The 19,030-nt window shown below is 38.8% G+C and overlaps 1 protein-coding gene across 1 annotated transcript in view; it reads left to right on the forward strand.

The window, feature by feature from the left end:
- LOC145768385 (integrin alpha-1-like) overlaps nt 1-19,030 on the forward strand; it is a 49,202-nt gene that overhangs the window by 11,675 nt on the left and 18,497 nt on the right. Inside the window, exons 11-21 of the mRNA XM_082579868.1 lie at nt 919-1,080; nt 1,645-2,266; nt 2,836-2,929; nt 3,717-3,915; nt 5,010-5,177; nt 5,641-5,790; nt 6,095-6,322; nt 6,981-7,120; nt 7,230-7,355; nt 12,035-12,271; nt 12,649-12,822. Of these exons, the coding sequence (XP_082435994.1) occupies nt 919-1,080; nt 1,645-2,266; nt 2,836-2,929; nt 3,717-3,915; nt 5,010-5,177; nt 5,641-5,790; nt 6,095-6,322; nt 6,981-7,120; nt 7,230-7,355; nt 12,035-12,271; nt 12,649-12,822 (2,300 nt within the window). The remainder of the gene's footprint in view (nt 1-918; nt 1,081-1,644; nt 2,267-2,835; nt 2,930-3,716; nt 3,916-5,009; nt 5,178-5,640; nt 5,791-6,094; nt 6,323-6,980; nt 7,121-7,229; nt 7,356-12,034; nt 12,272-12,648; nt 12,823-19,030) is intronic.

Raw genomic sequence — 19,030 nt, forward strand, 5'->3', positions numbered from 1 at the left:
TAAACAACATTGGGCCAGTATCTCGGTTCTACGCGCAAAGTTTCAATCACGTACGTTCTCTACGGCTCAAAAAAATGGCAGTGTCCTATACTGGTAAATCGTTCCACTGATCACAGATCTCCCCTAGCATTCTTGTATCCCGTAAGGTGACTTTGCTTTTACGTTTGTGGTAGACGATGACTAAAGTATAGGCTTTTGTTGCAAACAAAATTTGTAAAACAGAAGTCTGCTTTCGATGTTGCTGGCAAGATTACTAGTAAGCTCTTTTATTTCTTGAATGAATTTAGTTGGATTGCAACCTCTGCTGAATGCATAATAATCATCTCGACTGAGTCATTGTTCTGTCATAGTAGTTTGCTAAACAGCAGTTGTTCGGTCATTGACAATGTGTTATTTATATCTTTGATTGCTTCCTGTCAAGACTTTAAATCGTTTTAATTGCTTGTTTTTCGTCTTGTTACAAAAAGCTATGTTCTTCGTATTGCGGGTAAACATTGCAGGCATGTCATGATACAGCCTAATTCAAGCAGGTAACAACTCCCGACATAGGGACGCAAACCAGAGTTGAAACAATTGTTTAAATGCCCATTTTTATAGATGACTAAATGTAAGTGCTACATTTCATATTGGAAACAGTACGGCGCAGTAAAAGAAGATAACAAAATGAAAGTGATTAACTAGAGTAGACAGTAGGCACACTTCAGTGAACCAATTGTGGACAACGGTCTGTCTCATCGTCTCGTAACCAATAACCATAGACCCCTTATACATACCCATTCGAAAAGTTAAATTATTTCCCAAAACATTGGTAAAAGAATCTGCGCTATGTTATCACTTCTTCCTGTGATCATTATTCCGCTTTTTTGACAAGTTAAAACTTTCTGCAATGTTTAATTGTTTATTCTACCTTTTTTACAGGAATTACAATGTTTGCAATTGGGGTTGGCAACGCAAATGAAGCTGAGCTTCAAGCAATATCCAGCGATCCGAGCAAATACTTATTTACCATAAAAGATTATTCCGCTCTGAGCGAAATTAAAAAAGCTTTGCAAGATAGTATCACCGGTTTGGAAAGCAAAGGTTTAGTAATCATCATTAGTATCAATCTGTATCTAAACAACTATCATCATCGTCAATACGATAACAACTCGAAAAAATACTGTTAATTAAACAAATCTAACACTTGTATAAGGATTACTGATTTAATTGGATAGATTTGGAATTGAAAACAAAAGCTTAATTAGATTTATTGAGTTTGAGAATCTTTTCAACCTAGTGCTGAGGATAACTTATTTAAAAGATTAATCCTTGCAGCTTCGCATATTTGTAGAGGCTTTGAACCATCTAACGTAGCTCAGTCACCGAAATCGACGAAGTGAAGTTTTTGCTTGAGGAGTTGTGTTTAACATTGCTTGGCTGAAATAAATAAAACATGTAAACATGATGATTAAGTAGAAAAAGAAACAAACAAGCTACTTTAAGTGATTGTTCTGCTTTTGCCTTTGTATTTAAAAAAAAAACATGTTATCTTATAACACCAGAAGACACAATTATGTCATGTTCTTGATCACTATGTTTACGTATTAGTTTCACGAGTTTGTGGCACGGTGCAGCAAAACAAGCTGATCATGGATACAATTTTAGGGCAAACGTCAACATCAGAGCAGGGCCAAGCTGGTTTGAGCGCCACATTTGACGACGACGTTGCTATTATTGGAGCTCCTGGGTTAGATTATTGGTCAGGAGGTTATATTTCATACTTTCCCAACAAAAACATATCTGGAGTTTTCTCACGTGACCTGACCACATTTCAAAACTTGTTACACATTGAAGTTGAAATTCGAGATTCTGCTATATATGGAAATCACACGGTACCAGATGATCCTTATACAATTGATGCAGTGAGACCCGTACCCACATCCTCACCCATTGACGTTGCAAACCAGGTGACGCATGAAGATAAAAAGAACGAGACTAATCGACACATAAACGAAAGTATTGTGACAATGACCAAATCTGGAAGTAATTTTTCAACGATTTTTACCACTAGTGGCATCGTTACAAAGTCAAATGTTTTGTCTGAACCAATAGTTTCTTTTAATCGTACAAAACGAACTACAACGCAATTGGATGAAGTCATTGAAAAACTAAAAAATGAAAGTGATCAAATTTCTTTTCGGCATAAAGAAAAATATTTTTCTGAAGCCATTTCTATCTTGTCACGAGATGAGGATGTTGTCAAGCTGTACACAGATGCTTATTTTGGGTAAGTTACAGTAGTAGGACACATTTGTTTTGCAAGCATGTTCCTTTTATGTATAGGTTATTACGCATAGGCCTACACACAAGCTGCATGTAGTATACATTTTTAAACAATAAATGCTATTAATACTACAAAAAGTGCTCAATACCAAGCAAAAAAAAACAAGCAGAGCAAATTATATTCAATTCAGTAACTATTTTCTCATAACCTCTACAGCCTGTTTCATCTATACAGGAAATCATCAGACGGTGCTTATTCTAATAGAATCTACATAAAAATAGATATAGTAGATTTTTTGTCGACTTTTGTAGAGCACCGAAAAAATTGACTTGCAAAGAATTTACGTTATTCTGCCGTATAATTACGTTCTGTTAGATTTACGCAGTGTTACCTTATGCTTATCTCCAAAAGCTACTAAGATTTTACGTTATGAAATATCTTTACAATATATCACAACTTTAAACAAAGACTGCAATGATTGTCTAGTAGCCTCCTTTTTTCGCATCTTTTTACAATATAAATCAGGTTTTGGACTGCTTCTATGGTCTTCTCATTTGTTCCACATGTTTTAGGTATTCCATCACAACAGGAAGGTTTATGCGTCACAATCGTGTTGATCTGGCCTTTGGTTCTCCCAGGTCTTCCAGTTTTGGGGCTGTGTTTATTGTAAAACAAAGCAGAGAAAAAGGTATCTATATGTTGTCTGTCGTAGGCTACTGTTATTCGTATCTGAGCTGAAGGTAAAACCAGGGTACTAAAAAAACGCATTATTAATAATATTAAGCTTGTTTTGTGCTAAGTTGATTTCTTGTTCCGGCTTTTTAGCATTATGAAAAATTATGTTATAAGCCTACAAGGATACAGCAACTGAAAGCTAATGAAGGTTTCAACAGATGAATTTGGGGTGGTAAAAGGATACACCCTCAGCCCCAGAGGCTCACACGGCGACGACGAACATATGACGTAGGCCTAAATAAAACCAGCCAAATTTAACGACTATAACTTCGTAATGAATCCTTCACCACCACGAAAGCGACACTTTAAGTATCTGAAAAAACACAAATAAACAGATAAAGAAAAATTGTGAAATTAAAAAAAGCCTTAATTGTAATAATCAAGAAAAAATGATAAGAAACGAACTTACTAATATTTGCAAAATACTTTGCAAATGACCCAAGTAACGTGCAGTTTTATAAACACTATTTTGTTTCTTGATGTTTAAAGTGGCAACAAATTGGTTCTGTTTACTTTGCAAAAATCACTTCATATGCAGCACGATAAACGGATATGTAGCACAAACACGCAACCCCGTAATATTGTACTGCAGTAATTTTAGCATGTTTTTACATATTTTCAGAACCCTATGATGATATTCTTTTAAAGAGAAACTTGCTATTTAAAAGATTGCTTTTATTACAGTAATTACCTTTAATTTTAATATTATTCCCAACAGTTTGTTGAAAAAATTGCAGAACTCAACAAAGAGCCTCGGCTGGTAGCAAGATTTCAAAGCAAGCAAATGGGGAGTTATTTCGGCTTCAGCTTATGTGCTGCTGACTTGAATGGAGATGGATTAGATGAACTAATTGTTGGTGCTCCCTTGTGGATGGGAAAGCAGCAAGACGAAGGAAGAGTTTTTATTTACGTTTCTGGTAAAATACTTATGTATTCTGAACCTCACAACCTACAACGAGACATATCAACTTTTGGTGTCTGAAAACTTTATGTTTCATCATCATCATCATCATTGTCAGCCATTGTTGTTCCATTGCAGGACGAAGGCCTTCCCCATATCTTTATAATTTTGTCTGTTTTTGCACGTTTGTGCCCAGTGTTTGTCGAATTGGTAGAGTTCGTCTCGCCATCTTGTTTTCTGTTTCCCTCTTTTGCGTTTATTGTCAAGCGGTATCCAGTCAGTAGCTCTTCTTGTCCATATGTTGTCAGTTGTTCGCATGATATGTCCTGCCCAATTCCACTTTAAACTTTTTATTGTTTGAATGATATCTTTGATTTTTGTTTGTTGTCGTATCCATTTGGCTGGTTTCCTGTCTTTCCATGTAATGCCTAAGAGTATTATTTCATGTGATCTTTGCGCAGTGCGTAGTTTGAGTGTTAGTGCTTTCGTTAAGTTCTATGTTTCTGCTCCGTATGTCATTGTTGGGAGAATGCATTGATTATACACTTTTCTTTTCATTGAGATTGGTAATTTACTTTTAAATATTGAGCTCGCTCTTCCAAATGCCTGCCAACCAAGTGTAATTCTTCTTTTAATTTCTTCTTCTTTATCAGGTGATGTGGTTACTATTTGGCCAAGGTATGTGTATTTGTTTACGTTTTGGAGATTGGCTCCATCTAATGTAATGTTTTGGTTTCCTTTGACATGGTGATTGAACATAACTTGTGTTTTAGTCAAATTCATTTTGAGACCGACCCATTTGCCTGTCTCGTCGAGTTCAGTCAACATTGTTTGGAGTTTATTGGGTGTTGAAGATATCAAAATGATGTCATCAGCAAACCTGAGATTGGATAGGTATTCGCCATCTACTTTGATACCTTTTTCTTTCCAATTTAAATTTTTGAAAATTTCTTTTAAGCATGCTGTGAAAAGCTTAGTAGAGATGGTGTCTCCTTGCCTAACCCTCGTTTAAGTTGAAATTTGGCTGAGTCTTTGTGTAGTCTGATGAAGGAAAAGCAATTTTGATTATAATCGTAATCTTTTTTTATACATTATTTAAAAAAATTGCAGATTTTGTTGAAGCTTCTGACAGGATTTATCGAAGAGAAGTGATCTTGTTTGGAAATAACAAAGTAGATTCGCGATTTGGGTTCTCATTCGCCACTCCTGGGGACTTGAACAAAGACGGTTACGATGACGTAATAATAGGAGCACCAACGAATAGTGTTACAAAAAGTGGTGAGAACGTTTGGTTGAATATGGAGAGTAATTAAATCAATGCACATAGAATAAATGCAGCCTTTAGTAACTTAAGCATTGGTATTTGCATTAAGCATTGATAAGCAGTAACTTAACCATTGGTTTGAACTATTTTGAAATACAATCTGTACAATAAAGTAGTCTTTCAAAGAAAGTAATATTAATGACAATTAAAAACTTGTCGTCGATTTTAATTCTCAGAAGACAACAGAATGAGCACAACTAGTAAAAAACAGTTTATTATTTTTGTTTTTCTTCTATTTAGTTTAAAAATCCGAAACTGTCATTTCTTTGTATTTAATAGCCCTAACCCAAACCCATTCTAAATGCCGAATTTATTTACGTTAAAAAAATATTCTTCCAGCGATATTGCTGCTATTTTCTAACGATGTTTCCATAATTTAATTAAAAAAGTATGACATCAACAAATGTTGTTTCGTAGGGTCTGTTTATGTTTATTATGGAAATCGCAACTTTGGAATTGGAGACCAAACTTTTCAAGTGATTAGTGCATCTCAAAGACAAGAATCATTGAGTTACTTTGGGTTTTCCTTGGATGCCAGTCAAGATATTGACGCAAATGGTTACAATGGTAACATCTTGTTTGTTAATAATTTCACTTGGTTTTGTCTTTTTGTGTAGATAGAAAACGTGAACCATGTCAGAAACTAGGTTTCGCCAATCAGATGCCAATTTTAGAGCTTGCAAGCAGGCCGTAGTTAGTCATTATTGCATCACATGAAAGAAAGAGAATGTGCTTTTACATGTTTATACACCTTACAATTTACAAAGCTTTGATATCACGGAAAGTATAACCAATTCGCTTATAAAAACAACATTCGGTTGTTAAACAACCCATCACAATTGATTGAATTTATCTTGTTTTATTTTTTTAGATTTGACGATCGGCTCTCCAGGTAGCGATAAAGTGATGGTATTGCTCTCTCGTCCTGTCATTCATACTGTTGTTCAGTTTTACGCAACTCCTTCCATCCTCAATTTCACAAATCTAGACATGAACGCAATTGATCAATTTATGGTTTGCAATGGAAACGAAAGCAAGATTTGTGCTACACTGACTGCTTGTTTCAGTGCTTCGGGCAAAAGTATTCCAAAGAATATCAGTGAGTGCTGTACAATTGCAGTAAAACAACCTCATAGCTTTTACACAACAAACTTAAATGCCCCCACTGTTAATAAAGGGTTAAGCCTTGAGAGTATCAGTCAGTACTGTACAATTGCAGTAAAACAACACCATAGCTTTTTCACAGCAGACTTAAATGCCCACTCGGTTAATAAAGGTTTAAGCCTTGGGGGTATCAATCAATAGGCTACTGTACAATTGCAGTAAAACAACGCCATAGCTTTTACAGGCAGACTTAAATGTCCCCTCGGTTAATAAAAAGTTAAGCCTTGGGAGTATCAGTCAGTACTGTACAATTGCAGTAAAACAACGACGTATATTTTTGCTTAGCGAGACTTAACAGTTCGTTTGGTTTAAAAATTGTTTTAAACCTTGAATTGACTTCCAGAATCAAAGCAGAATTGAACGTTCATACTGACTTGGAATTCAATAAAATAACATGAAAATTATCTGACAGTAGGCCTACGAATTTTCAGTAGAATAATTGGTTGGTGCTGCCATGCTTGAAGTTGAAATTTGACTAATTTAGAAGAATCAGAGAGTATTCACAAAAAGCTGTATATAGCCTTGTAGCCTACGATGAACGGTGTACGAGATGCGATGTTGTTGTTTGCAAGCATTAACACATCTCTTTTCAGCTCTGGCGTTCGAGCTTTTTTCTGACACGCAATTTCTTTACGGAAGTGAAACTCGGGCGAAAATCGTTGACTCAAAAGGAGAGATACAACTGATGTCTAATTCAAGACTTTACTGCAAAGACTTCGTCGTCGCTATCAAAGTAAGTAGGATAGTGACAGAAGTTTCTAAAATGCAAATAGTCTTAATTCATTATGACTTTATAATTTGTTTGCACAACAATCTTGTTGTTGTTTGTTTTCATCATTTAGACGCCTGTACGCTTTCAATTGACTCCCATGGTCTTTGAGATAAAATATGGATTATCTCAATCAATGCCAACATCTGAAAAATCTGCAGTTCTCGACATCTTTGACGCAAAGCCAAAGTCGACCATAGTAAGAACTAAATAGATACTTAAAGTATGCCAATAAAATATCTATTGTATTCTGTAATTTTCATATGGCTTTTCATCATTTTGGTTTCCGGTATGGAGCGACCACATCCCAATTCACACTTTCGAGTTCATGAATCATTGTTTTGAGTGCGTGTTTTAAGACATTATTTTCCTTGGATTGTGCATAGATTGCAGATTTGTTTAATTTTCTTCTTATTATCTCGGTTTATTTGGTTACATCAGCCGGATGCTTCTGATGTAAACCTCTGGTGGTAACTGTCTCATCCGTCTAGGCTGCTGATGTACTGTACATTAATGTATTAAGTTAACTGTAATTATAAGATATTTCTGGCAGCTATTAATTTATTATTTTATAATTTAAAACTAGACATATTTAATGCTGTTTCCTAATAGTAATAACACATTTCGCAACAGCTTTAGAGCTGTCTATAAACAACCTTTATTAAGTGCTTAAGGGGGGGAAGAACAAGCACCTTCTCGTGGTCCCTCCCGTCAGTACCATATCTTTAAGAAAAAAGATATGCGAAGCGAAGCTTGTCACACTCGAGCAAACCAGGCCCAGGTTCAGCCCAGGGTGGATAGGGAAACGCCCTTCTCAGGGCGCGGCAGCTCCTCTGTCGAAAAGTACCGACGACCCACTGTACTGCAGCTGAACACCGAGGGCATTACGGCCAGCAAGCTCAGCATCATCGAGTATCTGGCCACAAAACATCAGGCTCTCGTTATTCTCCTCCAGGAGACCCACTGCACATCTGTGGATAAGTTGGTATTACCCAACTTCACACTCGCAGGCGCAACCATCAGCAGGAAACACGGCCTCGCCACGTTTGTCCATGAGCAACTGAGCTGGACGCCAATAGACCAGTCCAGTGCCCAATCGGAGATAGAGTGGTTATGCATAGACATATCAGGCTATCACATCATCAATGTCTATAAGCCACCACCCTCACGCTTAACACCAACAGCCATCCCAGTGTTCCCCCAACCCAGCCTCTATGCTGGCGATTTTAATTGCCACCACGTTGACTGGGGCTACAACACCACCAACACCGACGGAGAAAGCCTGGCCTCATGGTCAGCCAATAACAACCTCACCCTACTGCACGATCCCAAGGGTGCAGCAAGCTTCTTCTCCGGACGCTGGAACACTGGTACAAACCCCGATCTGGCTTTCGCAAGTGATGACCCCGATAATTGCCAACCGGACAGACGTGTGCTAGAGAAGTTCCCCAGGTCCCAACATCGACCCTCGATTATCACGGCTCCAACGCTCATAATGCCTGTCCCGAGCAAGCCTGTTAATCGATGGAACTTCAGAATGGCTAACTGGGAGTACTATAGCCTCCTCACCAATGAAGCCACACAGTATCTCCCATCCCCTCACACCAACAACGTGGAAGAAGCCTACCAGGACTTTTGTGATGCAATAACATCAGCGGCAAAACAATCCATCTCCCGCGGCCGACGAAAGACCTACATACCGTGCTGGGATAAGGAGTGCGAAAGCCTCTACTCCGACTTCCTCCACGCCCCCCAGGGCAATGACACCAACAGCTCAGCCACAGCTCTGCTGGCAAGGCTGGACTTAAAGAGGAAGGAGCGCTGGACAGAAGCCGTTGAATCAATCGACTTCACGCACTCCAGCCGCATAGCATGGAGTACACTGAACAACCTAACTGGCAGATCACGTGCCTCTCGTCAACAATGTCCCGTTTCAGCAAATTCCATCGCCTCACAACTTGTGGAGAACGGGAAATACAAATCGAGAGACCGTGAATCAGATAGATCCGTCTTGCAAGAAATGACGGACCTCTGGAGGGTAACAACCCCAGACGGGGACAACATCTCGGGTGAGTTCACCCCGGAAGAATTTTCCGCCGCCCTCCAGCACATAAAGCCAGGTAAAGCCCCGGGCCCTGACCACCTATGCCCGGAGCTGATACTCCATGCTGCTGCCTCCTTAAAGTCCTGGTTAAAAGACTTCCTTTCCTGCTGTTTGCGCCACCTGAAAATTCCAAGAATCTGGAGAAGAGCCCTTGTGGTTGCAGTCCCTAAGCCGAAGAAGCCCCCAGGGGACCCGAAGAGTTACCGTCCAATCTCACTGCTCTGCATCCCCTTCAAGATCCTCGAGAGACTCATCTACGCCCGTGTCGAACCAATAATAGATCCGCAGCTCCCCCGTGAACAAGCTGGTTTCCGACACGGACGATCAACCGTAGATCAGGTCACACTTATGACCCAAGACATTGAGGACAGCTTCTCGGCTAAGAAGAAGGCTGGCGCTGTGTTTGTTGATCTCACGGCTGCCTATGATACCGTATGGCATAGCGGCCTTACCTGCAAGTTACTCCGTCTGCTCCCTGACAGACACATGGTCCATATGATGATGGAACTTGTGCAAAACCGCAGTTTTACCCTCACAACCGGTAGCGGTCGTCGAAGCAGACTACGCCGACTTAAAAACGGCGTCCCACAGGGCTCAGTCTTGGCTCCTCTCCTGTTCAACATATACACCTACGACTTGCCCCCCACCATCTCCAGGAAATATGCATACGCAGACGACCTGGCACTCCTGCACTCAGCGGGAAACTGGCAGTCAGTGGAGAGGAACCTCAGCCAAGACATGCAAACACTATCAGCATACCTCCAGAAATGGAAGCTACAGCTCAGCAAGTCAAAGACAGTGTCGGCGGCCTTCCACCTTAACAACCGGGAGGCACAGCGTGAGATAAACATCAAGATTGATGGGGAACGCCTGCCCTACTGTGCCGAACTTACATACCTCGGCATAACCCTGGACAGGTCACTCACGTACCGCCGGCACTTGAAGTCACTGCGCAAAAAACTATCTACACGCGTCGCACTTTTGAGGCGATTGGTGGGTTCCGGCTGGGGAGCTGGTGCTAAAACTCTTCGTACAGCTACCCTAGCCCTTGTTCATTCCACCGCTGAGTACTGCGCGCCGGTCTGGTGTCGTAGTTCTCACACCCACCAGATTGATACCGCCATCAACGACGCACTGCGTACTGTGACTGGATGCCTGCGTCCCACTCCAACGGACTGCCTACCCATCCTAGCAGGCATCCAACCCGCTGAGCTACGCCGTAAAGGAGCCACGATTTCTCTCGCTCGCCGTGCTTTGGACCCGGACCATCTCCTCCATGCAACATTCAAGAGACCACCACCTATAAAGCAGCGGCTGAAATCAAGACGCCCCTTTGTGCCTGCCGCACAACAACTCCTTAAGAATGCAGAAGAACTTGGTTTAAGTGCGGCACACTGGACGAACCACATGTGGAACACGGAGTGGCAAAATCACACCTCCACGCTCCGTGACTTCATACCCGACGTCGATCCCCGTCCACCAGGGATGTCCCTCGCAAGGCTTGCGTGGGTCAGGCTTAACCGCCTGCGAACTGGCGTCGGCCGCTTTCGTTCGGACATGCACAAGTGGGGCCTGGCTCCTTCATCAGAATGCGAGTGTGGTGCCACGGAACAGACCGCAGACCATGTCATCCACCACTGCCTAATCCACCGGCCTCCACACGGTGCGCATGGTCTGAGAATCCTGGACGACGAGACTGCTGAGTGGCTGAAGATTTCCTGCCCTCCAATCTAGCCTGGAAAGATCGCTCATACGCCATCATCATCATCATTAAGTGCTTACATAATATTCAGATTATGGGACATTTAGAAGTCGTTTAATAAAATTGCGAAAACTAAATTTATTTTTTACGCTTACATATTTCCAAACCTCCCTAATTTGTTTCCCATTGAAAGTGGCTTTAATGCCTGAACTTCAGAGCTTGCTTTCACAAAGCCGTTTACTAACAATTGTGTACATAAGGCATACGAAGCCAAGTAGTTAAATCTGATTAACTTCCTTGACTTTGTATGCCTATAGTTCAACCAGACAAATTCGCTACAAAAGCTTAATCATGTACATATTTTCAAAATCATAACTGCAGACAGGACGTCACTGTTTCGACTTTAAGGTCTCCTCGGTGCAGTAAATCGTACACTAGGCAGGAACGCCTTATTTTCAAAATCATGTTTGTAAAGGTCATGACAAAGTGATGACAAAATCAGGTCATGACATGGTTCCTGATTAAAACAATCAAGCATTTGTTAGCTTTACTCATATAACCACCAACAGATTTACCACCTGCTAAAAAATCAATTATAAGACAAATTTTTCATCCTGTAGGATTTCCTTAAAATGAGGTTCAGATCTTATAGCCAGAGGCAAGTTGGGATAAAGCTTTCTTACAATTTTACTAAGAGATGTCAAGCGTATAAATACGTAGTGGCTATAGTTCTGATTAGATCAAATACGCTAAAAATTATAATTAAAATTTTACAGAACTTGGAATTATATTTTGTATTCACTAAGATACATATTTAAAATATTTGGACTAATATTTAATGAGCATTAAATTACTTGAAACCGCGTCGGCTGCATTGCCGAGTGGTGAGAGCCCTGGAACGACTTTCGAACGAGCGCCGGTTCGACACTTACTGTGTCTTTGGCAAGACACTTAAAAGCATGCCTGAAGGTGGTCACGAAGATTAGCTTCCTTGTCTTCCTGTCCACTTAATCTAAATCTTCAATCACTGGGCGTACTGCAAATTGAAGCGAATTTGAATTTATCATTACAGATCAGCTTTGCAAAAGCTTGCTACAACCTAACTTGCTTCTCCGACTTGAATCTTTCTTGTGACATCATACCTGACAACTTGCTTGGTCAATCGTCTACTATCGTCATCAATTATGACCGCACAATAGCTATCAGCATCAATTTAACCAATCAGATCGATGCTGCGTATGATGTGGAATTGGACTTGCATTTTGTTTCAGCTCTATATTTGATTCAAGTTGTCCCTATGTTTTCAAACGTAAGTTTTCTATTTTTATACTTCTAACTAGAATTGATTATGACGACATAGAGTTTGAGGCTACTTGATTAATGGTTACAAAGTCAGGCAATCAACAAAGTCAAGCAGCGCGAATTCATCAAAATACAGTTACTGGTCTCTGAAACCCTTGGCAGACTGTTTCACCGGTATTTGGGATCATCAGACCTTTCTTATTCAAATAGAATACATTTGCATAAGTACCTTCTGATGATCCCAAATAAGAGTGAACCGACCTGTAAAAGGTTTTAGAAACTAATAACTGCATTTGATGTTTAAAATATATGTGGTTAAATTATTATTTAAATTCTTCTATCGTCGCCTTTACCTGCCGAAGTCACAAGATTAACTTCTTGTAGGGAAAGAGATGCTTTGAAAGAGTTACTGAAAGTAACTGGGTAAAACAAGAAGCAGCAAAAGAAACCGTTTTGGATGACACCGCAAGCAATGATGACCCTGCTACACATCATTTGAAACTATTGTACAAAGATTCTGTGATGAAGAAGGGAGAAACATGTGCAATGAAGCTAAAGGTGCATTAAGCTGTTGTGTATACTAGCTAATCAATTAACCTTTATCTGCTACTCTTGAATATCCTTTTACTTTTGTTCTTGAATGTCTCATTTACAAGCCATCAAATGGAATCCTGTCTCATACGAAAGATGAAGAAGAATTAACCTTTGTAAAAGTATCTAATAATAAAAGTATAGCAATATTCTTCCTTGGGAATCAAACTACGGCATTAGGAAAGGGGGTAGACTGGAGTCAGGAAAAACCTTTCTTCATCTCTTAGAGCAAAATACTGCAGTACAGAAACATGAACTGTGGAATTTGATAAGGGAGAGGGATGTTTGGAGAAACTATGTTAATGATGTCGGCGCACGCCAGAATGGATGGTGATTGGTGATGATGTCACTAATGAATCGATCAATCTTTGTAAAAATATCTTCAAATCAGTTATTTTTTTAAATTTTGTATGGTGCACCAAACATCACTCTGGTTTGTAGCTGTGACGATGTTGCACAAGAATTGAACCTAAATCGCCAACACAGCTATCAATAAGTAACATATTTTTTTATTTTGTTGGCTGATATGGCTGATCCAAAATGTTTAGGCTCATGACAGAACACTTTTGAATATGGTATGGGCAGTGGCGCCGCCAGACCTTCAACATTGGGGGGGCAAAATATTGACAGTGCAAGACAGTAGCATAGTCCAAAATTTTGAAAGGGGGGTGTTGACAGCCGGCGGGCGAAGCCCGATGGCGTGTTCGCCGAAAGCGACACTTAGCGGCGGGGGGTCTGGGGGGCCTCCCCCAGAAAATTTTGAAAAATTACTTTCCGTTTGGTGCATTCTGAGAGCATTTTCAACAAAATTGTGGGTATGAATATTTCTGTAAAATGGTGCTGTCTGGTGGCATAGCAAAAGGATAAGATCATGTTTTCTTCGGCATTTCTCGGAAATAAAGTTAAGTCTCTATGTTTTCTTGTTGCTAATTTCAGACTGAGATATTTGAATGTTTGGTATTGGCAAAACTCGCTCTTTTAATACAGTTTGGTTTAAAATTAGGCAAACTTTGTTTTAGAGACATAGATTGATTGCTTTTTTTTGCGAGATTATTACAGTTTTATTATTTATCAATTTTCTTCTTGGTTGATTCAAAAAACGATCTTATTCCGGTAAGTCACTAACTTTTATGCTCTGAAGTCAACCCAAAGTTGGAAAATGTAACGTCATAGAGATCATACATCTTGATGAGTGTCAAACAAAAAGCTTTGAGACAATGAAGTTACTTTAGGTTATTTCTGATATATTCAAGTTTTGTATAACGAATAGTTGTTTAGATGTTAATCTAGATCGAACAAGCGATCTCAGCAGTTGCAGATGGCTTGCATCCTTGCACAGTTTGACGAGAAATTACATCATAGGCTAAAACTTTTCTTGTAAACAATGTATTAACATCCGTAAATTCAATTTGAAGGGTTGAAACCCCCGAACTCCCTCCCTTGGCTACGCCACTGGTGCAAGACAGTGGTATATTATTTAATTTCTCTTGTTTTCGACCAGGGCTGGAAAAAATGTTTAGCTTCCCGGGAATCTGTTTTTTAGAGAAAAACCGCGGCTTACAATCACGATAATGAGAACCTTATATTTTACTGATCTACGGAGCTGACGTAAACCTTAAAAGTCATGTCGACATATTCTTGATGCCCCCCTTATCGATAATTGTTCTTTGTAGTACCGCTTTGAAGGTGAATTACGACTATGAACAAAAGAATAAATTTTAAACTTCATATTTGTATTGAAAATACATGACGTAATGTCTTCCAACCTTATCACATTTTTTTCATTACGTAATATTTACCACCACCAAACCACTTTTGACGATCGAATTTGTTATTCGATAAAATGTTTAGATGATGTTACGTCATTACGCCGATTTGAGATATAATTTCATTCATGACGTCGTATGGATGAAAAACTTTTACAAGTTTTATACTCTGCTGAGATTAAAGAAGAAACATAAATGATAAATATTGGAGAAATTGAGTCTCCTTTACAACTTAAGAATCGAACAACTCAAAACTGCTGAAACAAAACGTTTTGTTTAAGTGAAAGAATCACTGCAAGCAACCAATGCTAAAATACGCGCGGAAGAAGTCATGGGAGTGTGAGGTATCAATATTTTTCTACATCAATGTGTGACGTTAGTTAAAACTTTAAAAAGTCTATATCTTTGCTTCTATTTAGTCATCAAGGTTTTCCATACTTTCTTTTAAGAGAGAGCTTTTACCTGCCCCCCCCCCCCCCCCCCTTGCAACTTGAGTTGACTTACTTGAGGTTGGGATCCAAATATTAAAAAAATAATATTAATATGTATTAATAAAAAAAAAAAAAAAAATGATGCCCAAAACATTGGGGGGGGGCAGCTGCCCCGCCTGCCCCCCCCTGCCGGCGCCACTGGGTATGGGTTGTTGGATACAAAAATATTGGCGTTAGTTTGTTGAATTGATTTTTGGTTCAGAAATAAAAGTGATGAAAAAATATATTCGTTGTAACAGCAATAGAGTTATCATGAAAATGATACAATGTATAGCAAAAAATTATACTTTGTAAGAATTATGTAGTGATTTTTTGGTTACGAGAGTAGGGGCTCAATGCGATCCTACAATCCCTCCTTTTCCTGCCTCAACTATGCTTGCAATCTTTTCTGGTATTTTTATTTATTGCGTACATAGCCATCTTCAGTAGAGGCCTTGTACACGTGCGCCATTTTTTTTGACTGGAGGCGAAACTTTTGCTGAGTCAGCAGTTTTTGTCTGGAATCATTTTAAGAGTTTAAGTTGGCTGCGCAGCTGCTGCTGTGTTACTGTACTTTTTTCGCAGCATGGTTGAACTACTTGTTATTATGACGTTATAGTCAGAGTTGAAATATTGATTGTAAGTTTTGTTAGCAATCATGCTGTGGGACGTTGTACTCTTGCTGGCTTAGACTGTTTAAAAATTAGCTGATTTGTTGTGAAAATGCTGTTTAAGTCTTTAAAGTTATGTTGTTGATTGAATACAGCTATACTTCAGAAAAATTAAGCTATGACTTTGTTGATTGTTTTTTTTTAGCATAAAATAGAAGTCTGAGCTAGTTTGTAGTTGAAATTTAACTGACTATTTTAATAATTCTATTTCTATGAAGCACATCAGTTGGTCAAATTTAGAAACAACTTAAAGCTTAGGCTACACAAATTTGAATGTAACAGTAAGATCCATATCTAACTTGCAGAATTAGATTCCTGGATATAGCAGACAATCAGACATGATATAGTAATAAAAGAGTTTATAAAATGTAGCCAGAATTAGGTAAATGTGCTAAACGACATCCAATCATGCATAGGCTACATGATGTTGTAATCAGGGAGTCAAACCGTTTGATTTTTTCGGTTTGGGTCCGGTTCTGGTTTAAAGATTGTTTCAAAATTTGGTTCAGTTCTGGTTTGGGTTCGAAGAAACTTAAGAGTTCCGGTTTAGCTCCGGTTCAGCAACAATGATTTGTGGTTCGGGTACGGTTCGGTTTCGAAAAAATAGTCTCAACACCGGTTTTATAAGTTCCGGTTCGGGTCCGATAAAATTAGGCCTAGGCCTACTATTGAAATCCAAAACTGGTAGCCTACCAAGATTTAGAATAATACCACATGTAACACGGAATAGGCTATAATTCATCCGTAAAATGTGGCCTCCAAGATAACAACATGCTATGTACAACTTCACTTACCACAATGACGTAATGCTGGAGTGAACCACTTGTTTCAACCGGTTTTAGTTCGGTTAGGATTTAAGCTAACTCAAATTTTCGGTTCAGTTAAGGTTCAGACAAAATCGCACCAAAACCGGTTTACAAAAATCCAGTTCGGGTTCGGTTCGACTCCCTGGTTGTAATGCTATGCAAGTTTTTATTTCAAGATGCATCATTACCATTATGTTTTAAATACAGTCAAGTTTAAAAAGTGTGCTTTTGTATCAATAAGTAATTTAATATGGTTCGAAAATGTTGTGTGACTGGATGCAATGGAAACTATGACAAAGAAAACAAAGAAACTGTGTTTAGACTTTCAAAAAATGAAGAAGAAAGAGATCGGTGGATCAAGAGCATTCCACGTGAAAACATACCACGTTCACAACACACTTCAGTATGTGAAAGGCATTGGCCGAAAGACTATGAAACTGTTTTTGTTAATGGGCGAAAGCGACCAAAACAACCCCCAACAGTTTTTCATTGTGTTCCTCAAAGCCAAGTTCCGACACCCCCAAGCAAACCTCGAACAACGACAAAGTCAATGCCAAGCAGCAGAAATACTATTGGTGATGAAATGGAGACGTTTTTGCAAAAAGACCGTATCTTATCATTTGAAGATCTTGTCAATAAACTTGAAAAAAATGAGGTTGATTTCGGTTTGAGTTCATCCATTTTAAATTATACAATCCCTGACCAATTATGCATACAAAGTTCAGAGTTTAAGTAGAAAACGTGCAACACCTAATCTAAAGTCTCAAAAGATTTGTCCTTTGAAGGGTACCATTATGGTATCAGGCACACCATAAAAAGTTTGTCTATCAATCGTGTTTGTGTCCTCGATAAAGTGTCAAATCTTATTGAAGCAATACATTTTTTAAACAACAGCACCACAAGCAACAAGCAAGAAATTTTACTGCAGCAAATGTCCAGCATGTCTTGCACTTCCATTGTTGAAAGAAAATATTCACCTGAAATGATAGCAAGAGCTTTTGAATATTTTTCAATGTCTCGTTCACTCTATAGTCGTCTTCGAGAAGATTTCCAACTTCCATGTATTTCATTGCTTACAAGATTGTCTAGCAGAGTAAATCAATTAGAAGACTGTGACTTTTTAAAGCGGTATTTTGACAACTGCACAGATGTTCGTCACAGGAATGTGGTTTTATTGATTGATGAAGTTTATGTGAAGCCTGCCTTGACATATCAAGGTGGCAGTGTTTTTGGAAAAGCTGTTAATAACCCAGAACATTGTGCGACTACAGCTTTAGGTTTCATGTTATGTAGCCTGTTTGGCGGAAAAAAATTTCTTCTCAAAATGTTGCCTGTATATTGCTTAGATGCGGATTTTCAATTCCAGGAAGCTTGTGCAATTTTGGAAAATATTCGATGTTCTGGTGGCTTCCCTATTGCAGTAATCTGTGATAATAATCGAGTCAACCAAAGTTTTTTCAAAAAATTTGACCTTATTCCAGGAAAGCCTTGGTGTACTACAGACAATATGCACTTACTCTTTGACTATGTGCATTTGATGAAATCTATACGAAATAACTGGTTCACGGAAGCATCACAAGAACTAAGATTTGCATGCAATGACAAGGAAATGATTGCCAAATGGAGTGACTTGAAAAACTTACATGAACAGGAGAAGGAAAATCTTGTGAAGCTTTCAAAACTTAATGATGTTGCTGTCAGTCCAAAACCTGTTGAGCGTCAAAATGTGAGTCTTTGTTTGAGAGTATTTTGCCATGAAACACATGCTGCTTTAAAATCTCATTCGGATGTTGGTTCTGCAGAAGGAACGTTGTTTTTTTTATCAAAGTTCATTAAGTTTTTTAGTATAGTCAATGTTAAAAGATTGAATCAAGATATAATCTCAAGAGACCCGACAAGATCTGTCATTAAAACAGCAGATGATGAAAGTTTGCATTTTTTACTGGATTTAGCTGATTTTGCTGAATCTATGAAACCAAAAAAAAAAGGTAAAAGAGAAAGGTCATTTACCAATGATACAGCATCTGCGCTGATTCAAACTTGCAGAGGTCTGGTTGATCTTGCAAAGTATTTGTTAAACACTTCACATGACTATGTCGCTTTTGGGAATTTTAACAGTGACCCCATTGAAAAAGCTTTTTCAAAATTACGCCAAGGTTCTGGTGGTACGTATTTCATCAATGTGCAACAAGTGTTACAAAAAGTTAATATAAGGAAAACTAAGTTGTTGTTTGACATTGGAGGTGGTGTTTGTGATTTAGACACAACTGTTTCACATTCTTGCCGAAAGTGTCAGTACCTCATCGCGGATGAGAAAACATGGAATGTGTTTCTGAATCTAGACAATATGGAAAATAGTTTAACAAATGCTGTCAAAATGGGGCTTGTTTATATTGCTGGATATGTCACTCGAAATGACACTTTTCTTAATGACAGCATGACGTACATGGAACAGTATGGCC

This window comes from Aplidium turbinatum, chromosome 4, assembly GCF_918807975.1.
Source record: "Aplidium turbinatum chromosome 4, kaAplTurb1.1, whole genome shotgun sequence".
In the NCBI taxonomy this organism is placed as follows: domain Eukaryota; kingdom Metazoa; phylum Chordata; class Ascidiacea; order Aplousobranchia; family Polyclinidae; genus Aplidium; species Aplidium turbinatum.